The sequence below is a fragment of the Passer montanus genome, unplaced genomic scaffold (assembly GCF_014805655.1).
Source record: "Passer montanus isolate IOZ18808 unplaced genomic scaffold, ASM1480565v1 scaffold64, whole genome shotgun sequence".
NCBI lineage: Eukaryota > Metazoa > Chordata > Aves > Passeriformes > Passeridae > Passer > Passer montanus.
In genome coordinates, this window is record NW_024371482.1 from 2,510,853 (window position 1) to 2,523,344 (window position 12,492).

General features: G+C 41.9%; 1 protein-coding gene across 10 annotated transcripts in view; it reads right to left on the reverse strand.

Annotated features, from left to right (window-relative positions):
* PTPRT (protein tyrosine phosphatase receptor type T) overlaps positions 1–12,492 on the reverse strand; it is a 452,765-nt gene that overhangs the window by 147,996 nt on the left and 292,277 nt on the right. For all 10 annotated transcript variants that reach the window (XM_039728161.1, XM_039728157.1, XM_039728164.1 and 7 more), the window contains exons 8-9: positions 10,046–10,342; positions 8,671–8,780 (exon numbers count right to left, since the gene is read on the reverse strand). In XM_039728161.1, coding sequence (XP_039584095.1) covers positions 8,671–8,780; positions 10,046–10,342 — 407 coding nt within the window. The remainder of the gene's footprint in view (positions 1–8,670; positions 8,781–10,045; positions 10,343–12,492) is intronic.

The following is a 12,492-nucleotide window of genomic DNA, read 5'->3' on the forward strand; positions in this document are numbered from 1 at the left end:
GCCTGAATTATCCAGCTGTATGTATTTTCTAAATTAAACAGTACTGAAGATGAAACAGAGGGAAAAAACCCCACAATCTAGGAAGGAAGTGCAAACATGCATCTGCAGTTTGCTTTCAACTTAGCTAACTGCTACATTTTGGTAAACAAAATAATGCAAGATGTGAAAATGGAGTTTTTAAAGAGCTCTGTAGTACTCTAACTGCATAGGTATACCGCCACGTGAAAAGATGAGATGGAGGAAATGGGATTAAGGATCAGCTGTTCTCCTGAATGAGCGCTATAGAGAAGAAAAAAAGAATAGACTGAAATGGTATTTTTTTCTGGGGGAAAAAAAAAAAAACATTGGAAAGAAGAAAGACAAGATGCTGATGTATCTACAAAAGGATGTTTTAAAATTGAACTTCATTACAAGAAAGAATAAGTTGGAGGTTTTTTTCAATTCTTATCATTTAGTTTGGCTTAGAAAAAGCACAATGTGCACACTAAAATAATTCAGCTCCTAAAAAAAAAGTGTTGTTGTAACCAAATATCTTCTCATTTGCATGGGATTTATATCACTGCATGTCTACTGGCTTCAAAAGAACAATAAAAAGGTAATCAAAGAAATTGTTGTGCTCAAGGGACCACATTATGCTTTTATTTCTGAAAAGCTTGATCAAGCATTTTTTTTAAACAGTTGATTCATTCTATTTATAACACAAGTATGCTACTTACCTGGAGGTTGTCATACATTTGAAAAACCCTGACATCTGAGTTTCTCAGAAAAACCCTCTCATTTTCTTCCTAAGATGTTACTGGAAACCACAGGATTTTAAAAAGCATCATTAACAAATGCTCCCAAGTTAAGCACATCTTGCAAGTAACAGCAAATGAGTAACACACAATTAAGAATCCTATATAATTTGAAGAAGTTTGTTCAAAAGCTCTTTGAGGTGCTTATTCAGAAAAGCATCCCTAATTAGGGAAACATTTAAACATTCCCTAAGTTGAAGGCTGTGCTAAAGTAACTGGGACAGGGTGGAGAGCAACAGGAGCAATAAAAAACTGGTGCTTTGTTGGGGCTACCTAAAATCAGAGGCCAGACAATATTAGGGAATAAAAGGCAGTTGTATTTATTGAAGGGCCTTCAAGTACATTTTGGGCAGACGAAGCTCACCCAGGAGCTACACCCAAAAATGGACCATGGGTCATGGGTTTTCACACTTTTATAAGTTTGGTCCATTTGCATATTGGGGGTTAATCTTCAATTACAGCTTCAGGTAATGAAGTCATTTACCCCAAGTTTGCTGCCCCCAACTCGCTTTTGTTTCCATCTCTGGGCCCTGAGGCAGTGAGGTGTCCTTGATTCCCAGCCTGGAGAGGAATTGCTGTGTCTGCCCAAACTGGGAAAGCAGCAGCTCACACTGTGTGTGGGGTTTGGAGCTGTACACTGAACAATTGCAGGGTTACAAATATATGGGAAATAGAAAAGCTAAAATCCTAAAGCATCAACACAGCTGGCTCTTTCCAACAAGGAGTAATCCCTGAGTAAACCCCCAGCCTGCATCTGGAGTAAACTCCCTGCTGCTGCTGTCCTTAGCTGGAGAGGCAGGAGCAGCCAAGCAGAGCCAGCACCCCAGGTCGTGCCAGGCAGACAGAGCCCAGCCTAACTCCTATCAGCTCCCCACAGCACCTAAAATCAACCCAGCTCAAACCAGCCCCAGTCCTGCCCCGGCATCTGATGCTTCCAAAGGTGATGGGGAAGGAAAACCATCCTGTTCCACCAGAACAGCTGCATTTGGTGCCCTCTGTGTTATTGCACACAGGCAAATTGTGCTTTCCTTGCAGGGTCAGAGAAGCCACCTTGACTGAACACCCTGAGTTTGGCAGGAGGGTCACTCAAGCACATGCTCATGTTCTATGCTGACAGGGGAGTTTATACACCCTATTAATGTATTAAAATTGATTAAACAGCATGGGGGTGGAGGGCAGAAGCTCTCCGTGGGATGCCACTGGTTGCGGGGTGGGGGGAAAGATATTTCCTGTGACCTTGTGATGCTCAGGTTTCACTGGAAATCTCTCTGAATGAGCCCTGCCTTGTTCTAGGAACAGAGCCACAGGATCTGTGACTAACACACCATCCCAAGCTCCTGAGAGAGCGAGCAATGCTCAGATTTATCACCCTTCTCAGTTGCCAAGAAATGATAATAAATCAGTGCAATCAGCACCGTTCATTTCCCTTATTCTGGCCTGAATCTTTATTAAGTGGAGCCCAGAACACTGGCAGCGTTTAACCAACCTGTTCACCAAGTGCTCAGTAAATACTACAGTCAGCAGGCATAAAAGAAACAATTTCTCTTCAGCCAGGGCCCTTCTGTGCTAAGAGCCATAAACTCCAGACCTAATTGAGCTGCTGGATGTGAGCAGCTTTCCTTACATGTCACTGAGAGGGTGACACAGCCTCCGTAGGGCTGACAGAGCTTCAGACTTGAACAGATGATACATGGCCACACACTTCCATTGCTAGTTTAGATTATTAAAGAAGTCTAATTCAATATAACACAGATGCAGTAAACCCCTTATTCTTGATGTAATCAACTTTCATGGACTCTGGACAGACAAGAGACTACATCTGATAAATCCAGTGTCAGAGGTAAACAGCATTAGTGCTGCAGATGAAGAGGGAATCATTCCCAACAAGGTCCCTGCAGATTGATAAAACCAGGACCCAATACCCCATCTTTAATTGCTCACTGCCTGCATTTTGAACCCTTGACAGGGTCTCCAGGATGTTCTGCTCATGCTCAGCTAAATGCAGCCCCAGCTGAGTCTAAGTGAGAAAGCTCCATCCCAGGAGTCTCCTGCATCCATGGAATGCAATTGAGAGGCTGTAACATGATTGATTTTCATGGGAACATTCAAAGCCACTTCTCACTGAAGGCAATTTCCCACAATTGTCATCTTTCTACTATTTCAACTGTAGAGCTTTATATAAATCGGTTGCAAGATTTTGTGCTTGTTGCTTTCCTTCTTGTGGGAGCCATTTTTCACTCTTCACAACCACAAAAAGCCCCCAAACCCTTTAAATAAACAAACAAATGACTAAGCCAAGCTGAGTTCCCAACCCCTGCAGCTTTATCCAGGGAAATTTATTTTTTTTTTTGCAACACCTTTTAGCAGGAAAGATTTAATCTAAAAAAATCAGGCTTCCTGAACAGCTTAGAAAAGGGCTATGAATAGAAATGGATGCATATCCCTGCATAGCTATCACACCAGATAATCCTGCTTTTTGTTATAATAAGCATGCACTTTCCAGGGTCAAGGGTGGAAGAAATTTGTTTCCACCCTTTTATAAATACAGGCAATGCATCCTACAAATATTGACCTCGTGCAAGACACTCTAAAGAGGCAGTTTGCATGTAACAACCTCTCCTGCATTGCAAAAGGGAGTGAGGTGATGGAGAAGAAATGGCATATTGGCAACTGGAGAGATGAAGAAGGGCAGACTGCAATTTTACATGGTAACTAAGAGGATCTGTAGCCTCTGAAGGGCAATTTAAACTCAAATCCACTGGGATTAGATGTACTAGGCTCCAAGCATCCCATTAAAGAGCTGAAATTGTGTATGAAAGTCCCTTGTATTATTATTCCTGGCATCAAAATAGAGATTTACAGCATTTCAGAAACAGTGACTGACAAAACTAGCTAGTTAGAAGCTGCAAATACATCTTTATTTTTCCCCAAAACACCAGGGATTTAACAATCCTAAAGATGAGGACATAAGTGATTACAGGACTGCACTTTATAATGTTTAAAAGGACAATTTGCTGTTTCAATATTGCTCTTAGGCATGGCTCACTGAAAGGACTTCACCAGTCTGGGAGCCATATTTCCAGCCAAGAAGCTGAATATTTGGGATCCACCCTTTAAATGCTGTTAGGATTTCAATATCCCTAAAAATGCTTTCCCTAAAGCAATGTGACAAGTACTTCAGACAGCAATGATAGGTGGGTTTCCCCTTTGTTCTTCCTGTTTAAGGGTGAAATATTCTAAAAACTGACAATTCTGAAAAATAGAATACATACAAAAAATGTATTTACAAAGGCAAAAGCCAGCATCACTTCCAGAGTGCACTTGAAAGCTCTCAGCTGCCCAAAGGAACAGCAAAATGCAGATATTATTTATAAGTTTTGCTTACTTAAATTTTCTAGATGCAAGTTTGCACTAAACATACATCTTAGATAACCTCATGTCATCTAAAAGCAGAAGAATTTTAGTGCCAAAGCTGGGCTATGACCTTAAATTAGATTGCTTGCCCTTGCAGCCCAGTGACAGCGTCTGTTTGATGGTAGTTTGACTTTACACACACTTAGGAAAAAATAAATTAAAAGGAATAAATCTTTGTTGCATGTCTTTGTACACAAAGGCTTTGAAGCTGAACTCTCACATGGTGTGAGGACAATGAGCAGAATCTGATTATTAGGGATTTTAAAGAAGAACAGCTTTTCAGGACTGGTTAAAAAAAAAGAGTAAAATAAAAATTTCAACAAGTTGTGGTGCTTTCAGTCTGCCAGGAGACTGATGGTGGGGCAGGATTAGTGAGAAATGACTGAATTGTGCCGCTCACAGGCTGCTCCCAGAGACAACGAGGACAATACCAGTGCAATAGTGCCTCTTCCATGAGTGCCACATGCAGAACCCTCTGCGTGGAGCATCTTACCCAAGCCAAGGAACCAGCAAAGCCCAGCTCTGCTCTCAGCTGGGTTTCTGAGCACAGATTGGTCTGCCTGCCTCCTGTAGGTACCTACACACCTTGAAGCCACCTGGGAACCTGTTAGAGGCTTTAGGCTTTCCCTCTGTTGCTTCCAACAGTAGCTGTGCTTCTCCCTGGCTTTCCTGATGGACAGACAGACTGACACCTCCTGTCTCACCACACACCTGTGAGCTTTGGTGGCTTCCCCTGTGCCTCAGGTTTTAGCTTTTATATTTTTCAGATTCTCTGGTGCTTTGGTGTGTGGGTCTGGGCTTCATACAAGGGGATGGTGAGGTCTCTGCACAGAGCAGGGAGACAAAGGGATGGTGAGCTCTACACAGAGCAGGGAGACAAAATAATTCCTTCTCCAGCTGGACAAATTATCCAAATCTCAGCCCAAGAGCACAAACAACGTGGGCTGAAGAGAGAAACAAGCAGGATGGGACTGCATGGGCTAAAGCTGGGATTGGACACTGAACTGCAATGTGCAAATGGACCAGAACAATCACAGTGACAGACCCCGTGAGTACTCGTGCATTTTGTGACCATTTTGGTTCATTTTGGGTGCAGCCCTGGCTGGGCTCTTGTGCTGCCCAAGGTGGATCCCTTGAGGCCTTTTAATAAATCCCTGCTTTATTCTTTAGCTCTGTCCAGCCTCTGCTCCAGGTCAGCCTGCACAAGGCATCACCCCAGCATCCCAGCACCCCATCTGTTCCATTCTCCCTTTCTACCCAGCTCATATCCTAATCTTCCCAGCACGCTGATTAACTGATTTGTAATTCCCAGAGCTTTCCAAGTTGTCTTGAACAAGAGGTTTCTGCTCCCCAGAAAGAGACTGCAATTAGAGAAGGATCTAGAACAGCAATTACAAGGGATCTAAAAGGCCTCTCTGTTTAAAAATCCAGCTGTTAATGTACCCAGTGAAACAATTAATTCTCAACACAGAGGGGGTTAAACCACTTTTAAATGCAACACTCTTGCTTTGTTAAAAGGCAGCAATAGCATTTGGAAGGAAAAACACCCATCAGAAGACACTTGCAGAAGTCAAAAAGCTTCATGAAGGTGCTTCCATTCTGTTTAGGCTCTTAAGAAGTATTCAGTCATTATGAAATTAGTGCTTCTGGCTGCCAAAAGACATGCTGAAGGTTGTGCTGCTGAATCCCAGCCCAGTTGGCACCCAAGCAGTGGGTATGGAAACTGCAACAGCAATTTGGGTTATAGGGACATCTGGCAGGGAGCTGCAAGAATGATTAGGGACCTGAGATGAAAATCAGTCCCAAAGGGAAGCAAGTGGGATGCAAGTAGAATAGACAGCATGGTTATTTTAAAGCATTGTAGAAGCTCATAACATTTTTTTTAACAGAATTAGAGGGAAAATACAATATCCAGATACAATGAATCAGATTGTGATGGTGATGGTGAGGAGGGAACTATTACTCAGGGGGAGAAGGTGGGGTTTTATTTGTTTTTATTAGGAGGGTTTGTGCCCAGAGGGGTTTGAGAGACTCTCAGTGACACAATTCTTATGTGTGAATTTAGCCAGCTACCTCCAGGTGTAATGCAGGACCTGACACCACTAACTCAAGTTCATAAAGTGATAATACTTAATAAATACTCTGCAGGGCTTATTTTTTTTCACTGATAGATGCTCACAGGCCTTTGTGTTTTTTCTCCCTAATAACAGCAACATAACTGCAGAGCTTCCAGAGAGCTGGAAGGTCATTGAATCTCCCAGGACAGAGCAGAATTCCCAGTGACACCAGTACAGGAATTGTGTGGGCTCCATCTGCAGGGATCCCCACTTTCCAAACAGAACACACCACCCTGAGAGTGCCCTGGCCACCTCTTCAGGTTGTGCAACTGCTCTCCTATATTTTTATCTCCAGTTGATGGACTTGTCTCAGGCTTCCATGGACAGTGGAAAGCTTCTGTAGAATTTTCACCTGGAAGGAGGAACAGGAATAGACAACATTTTCATCGTGACAGCTTCCAGGTACTGTGGTTCTCATGGTGTTTCTAGCAGTCAGATGTTTATCCTTTTGGAGGTAGGGAGGACTAATAAAAGGAGGAAGAGGGAAGAGTTTGAATTCACCTTGACTTCTCTTTGTCTCCAGCTGCCAAATATGCAGAGAGTCATTATCAGAAAAGAAAAATTTGTTTGTGCCTCCTCTGAGACTCGAGCAATGATATGACTTCAGGGGCAAAGGCACTGTCATGATGCATCACAACCCTGCAGGCATTAAAGTGTCTCATGCAGCTGCTCTGCCAGAAATCTACTCAGATTGCTGAAGTCCTTTCAACAAGCTGAGCCCAAGGCGATATTTTAGTAAGAAACTGCTTCTTTAAAAATTAAAAGGAGTTATTTTTGCATCATTTGCATCATTTTACTTGGGTCATTTTAATGTTCTGTTATAGGTCACCTGTGTTGCCAGAAAAAAATGAACTTGTAACATTCTATTCAGACTAATTCCTTTAAAACACACCCAGGTTTATTGCCTAATTCCTTACACAGATACCCTCAAAGACCATGAAATGACGAGGGCTGGTTCTATTTTAGCAATGACACATGATTTGCACCTGCATGCATTTCCGTAAGTGTCTCCACAGTGACCAACAATGACTCCAGACTTAGTCAAGGGTTTCAGCTCGGCTGAAATGACACTAAATTAGCAAGAGGAAATTCTGTTCATCTGTTTAGTGTTGCTGTGTCAAACTCAGTCTGGCCTTTGTGAGCCAAATGATGACCTAAAAGTGAAGTTACAGGAGAAAGTTTCATTCGTTGTTCATGCTGGAGTGTAAGATCTCAGTGATGTGAAACCTGCTTCATTTTTCCTATTTGACTGTGACAGAGAGAGCCAGTGAGGACACCTGGGAGTGACATATCACAGGACACCCTGTCCCAAATGGAGAGGCTGGATGGGAAGAGGAAAGAGGCAGAACCTCATCGGTGGTGTCAGAGCTGCTTCTTGCACCTGTGACTTTTCTAAAGTGAGTTTGTACAGAAAGCACAAAATAGAGTGAAATACTGGTTCTTGCTCCTCTGTGTCAGAAAATGCTGTACAAACCACAATGAGGGGTTTATGTCACCATAAAAACAATTATTTTTTTTTTTAACTTTCTCTAATCTTACAGAGGTAAATACTGAACCCATAAACTGACACATGCTCAGCCAGTACTGGTGCACCACTTTCTGCTATTCAATCCAAGTGCCTTTACCTTCTCTTGTAGGACTGTATTTCATTTCACATGATCCCCTAAAGACTCCTTCCTCTTATATTCCTGTTCCACATATTTGGGTGTACATGACATTATGGAGAGTTTTACCAGGAGCACATGAGAGCAGTAGCACTTCCTCAGCTTCACAAGAAACACCACCTCTGAAAAACTCTATATTCACATCAAATTGTTTATTTCTCATCTGGCACAGGATGGTCAGTGATCATCCCATAACCTGCTCTACTTTGTAATCAGATAAATTGTTGGAATGGACAAATATTATCACTGGAATATTCAAAAAGAGATAAGGGTTGATGGTTACTTTCTGCTGATATTGTCAGGAAGTACTGTGACAGGTGGAAGTCAAAGAGGAATCAGTTACTGTGTGTAGGTATAAAACCTAGCAGTGTTTTACCTCAAGAAGAAAAAAAAAAAGGAAAACAAATAGACCTTGGAGCTACTGCAGAAGGAAACAGGGCACCTGAGACATGGGGAAATGTGTGGCTCTCAATTTGCCACAAATATTGAAATGAAATCTTTCTCTTTTTTGAACTGGGAAATTTTTTTCAGTGGTAGCAACAGACTATCTTGAAGATTCTTATCTATTTTAATCAGGCTTATTTTAGCACCTGCTGAGATCTCTCAGAGCTCAGGATTGGCTTAAACACACATGAAAAGGGCCCTGTGGCACGTATTCCTTGAACAATCTGTTCTTCTCACCTCATAGAGTGTAATGATGCCATTTGTCTCATTTGGAGGCTTCCACTGAACGTAGATCTTCTCTTCAAAAGGTCCTCCTTGGATAGATTCCAAGGGAACTGGTCCAGGAACTGCAGGGGAAAAGAACCCAGACAAACTGTGTTAAAAACTGCACCAGCTCCAGCTGCACACACATGAGACACCAAAAGGCCATCAGACAGGGTGTGGAATGTTAAAAATAAATAAATTAAATTAAAAATTAAAATCCCTCAAGGCACTACCATTACCAAGCTACTATCAATGTGAAAGGCTTATTTTTCAACTTTTGGTTCAAATAACAATACCCTAATGTAACCACTAAGTGACAAATAAAATCAGAATCCATGAAAATATGATGCTAATTTCACTATGATTTTATTTCTGTACAGCAGAGCAGCAGCAGGGAATTTAATTTGTCCTTCTCCACCTACACAATAGCAGAACTTTCCACCTAAACAGCCAGACAGCACCTTGGCATGGAGATGCTAAGGGGCTGCACACCTTTATCCATAGAAAAGATTGATTTGCTTAGTAAAGTAACAATGCAAGATTTATATTTCATTACAGCTACAAGGCCAGCTCAAAAAAATCCACCTACTCCAGCAAAATGTAAATGCCATGGGAGATAACCAAATAAATGCACTCCCAAGCCTGTCTGATAAAAATCCTGCTCATTTTTCTGAAATATCTGCCATCCTTTTTTGTCTCCCCATGTTATATATGGGGTTGGAGGAGCCACTTTCAGCTAAGAGAATCTCAGGACAGCAACTTGTACAGCCCAGGCAGAGGAATTTAGTCCTTGGTCTGAAATAGCTCCAGTGGGATAGCAACACTTTGAAGCTTTCTATCAATTCCTCTAGAAAACTGTTCTTTTATATCCACAACCGTTCTTTTATACCCACAATTAATTTTGCTTCTGAGATCTCTATAAAATGTGATGTCCAGAAGATCACCTTTAAGAAAAGCTACACTCTGGAAAAGAAGGAACTATACATTTTTTTTGGCATGCCTTCTTTTATGTGAAGGCACAAGAAAAATCAATAAATACAGGACTGCGTTTGCCCACATGACAAAGGAAGTTGCTGGGTGGTTCAGAACATGAAAAATTAAACCTACAGCTCTTTAACAGCTTCTCAGACTGGTGTCTGTCATGCCCAAGCACTTTAGAGATCTTCACCCTTTCAAGAACACAGCTGTGAAATGGAAATCATCTAAACCTACAAGTTTTACACTCAAAACAGACACACTGTCCAGAGAAGCTGCACTATTCTTGTAGGACAGAGGGTTATGCTGTTATTTACAACTTGAAGACAACTCTTCCCTCCAAACCCAACCAACCAACCCTGCCACAACTCACCATCCTCCTCAGTCTGCACCACCAGCTCCTCGCTTTCCATTCTGCCCTCGGGGTTGGAGAGAGCCAGCCTCAGCCTGATGGTCATGAAGGGCCGGAGCCCTCGCAGGGTGTAGTGGGAAGAAGTCTGGATGAGCTCCTCTGCCTCGAATTTCTGCTGGTTGAAGACATACTGGTAGTGCACGGTGAGGTTGTAGCTGTGGCAGCGCGTCACGGCGTAGCCGAAGGGCTCCCACTGCAGCGTCAGCTGCCGCGAGCGGATGTCCACCACCTCCACGTTCTGCGGCCCGTGCACGGGGTCTGGGGAGCAGGAGAAGAAACAGAAACACAATTTGATGTTTAATCAAGGCAGCCATCCATTAACGTGCTTCATTCCATGTGTGAGTAGTTCTGGATGTTCTTGTTTGTACAATGTACAAAGTGGTTGGGAAGTGAACATCGGATCCACAGCTGCATTCTGGCTCCTGAGTTTTTGCCTGGAAATTTCCTGTCACAAGAACCTGAACAGTGGTTATGTGAAAAATGCTACTCACTTCCAAAAATTTAGAAAGGTTTATTAAAACCTTATCAAAAAACCAACAGAAGACTGAATAGAGAAAATATTACGGGAAGCAAAAGATTTTCCCCACCATGTGCTCTACCACACAATGGAGGTTTCACCTTTTAACCCTTTAGCCCCTCCCAAAGTTCTGTCCATTATCTCCTTCTTCACTGTCCAGTGGTGGAGTTCACTTCCTTAAATCTTGATTGGAGGTCAGGCGCTGCCATAGTAATGAGCCAACCCTCCCAAATGTCCTGAACTCGGGCCACCCCTGATAACAACACAGGGGAGGGTAAAACATAACTATAAATCTAAAAAATGTCTCTTAACATATACACTGGATATTTGCCTTTTAATTGTAAGAGTAAATACTTACATTACTCATCTATCACAGTTGTGCTCCTGATTCCTGTGAAATCTCACTGAATCCAGCAGTGGCAACAGGATTCTATTGCAGTAAGGTAGAAAAATCATAAAGAAAGGCTTCATAAAACCAAGCCTGCTCTCCTAGAATCAATGGCTGGCCTTGTCAAAACTAACATTTTGCAAGTTCCCATGTGAAACCAATCCTGTTGTGAGCAGTTTGTTAGCATAACAATCTATTCCTGGGTAAAAAACCCCAGCACCTGTATAAAGTGGTTTTACACAGTTAGAAAAATGAAAACTATATCTCACAAACAACTTTTCCTGCATGTACACCCTGGGAGTTTGAGTGACCAATCAATACAGAATAACAATTTGTTACTAACCAACAAAAGTAATTGCAAAGAAAGCTACTGACCAATTGGAATCACACACGAGATCTGTAAAACTGTATAAAGAGGAGTTCTGCGAATAAAGAATTGGTGCCGGCTCTTTATATACAGACACAAATGGAACAGGACTACATCTGAATAGTGTTGTGAGCTGTTTATTTAAGCAGCATCAGTTTTATTACATGGTTATGATAATGGATTGATGCGAGCAGCTCGCCATGCAGACAGCAGGCCAAGGAAATTTAATGTTGCAACATACTATAAGATAGTCTTAGACTTAGTCTTAGCTAATTACATAGAGCAAAAGCATATTGACAGTAGTTCTATCTAATCACATAGTTTTGATTAAAACAATAACAGCTTTTTATTTCATACAATGGTTTGTTTATAAGAGATAAAGCACAGAGCCTTATTCATTTTTAACCTTCTAAATATTTATTAAAATATACTTTTTACAACTTAGAAAGCTAAACTACACAGCTTTATTGTTCTATTTCTCATGTCTTCGCTACCGCCAATATATCTTTTCTGCTGCTTTAGCATTTCACTATCCTTACAGTCTCTGAGGCCTTTCTTCCCAGCTTTTCTAAAATCCTCTAATCCTATGGATTCCCCACAAGAATGGTTTTTTTCCACCATGAATAAAATGGCTTCCCATGTGATTTATTCCCATAGGATTCTATCAGGTAAGGAGTGGGGAAGTTGTGTTTTCTTCATTCTTACAAAGAAAAAAAATTAAAAATAATAGTAGCTGATGGCCTGCTTGACAGTGCTTAATGACCTTGATGAGTCCAGCCCTAAGTGATGCAAACACACAGGAAATGGCTCCTGGGGAAGGAATGAATTCAGGTGTCTCAGCTTTGAATTCAGCTCCATGGCCCCTACACCCTCCTGCCACCTCCAAACCCACTCTGCTCACACTGAAGCCCCAGAGTGAAAGAATCAAGACTAAGGGATCCAATGCTGGATTTCCAACATCCTGGATATTCTGGCAATGAGGCGTACAGGCAGATCCTGCCACTCCTGAGTATGTTTTCTGAGTTGTCTCAAGCTGGTGCCAATAAAAGTTTAATTTCAGATCATCTCCATGCCTTGGTCCCATCAAAGTTTCTTTGCTCTTTATTATTCTTTCTACAGTATCTGGCTGAGGTAAA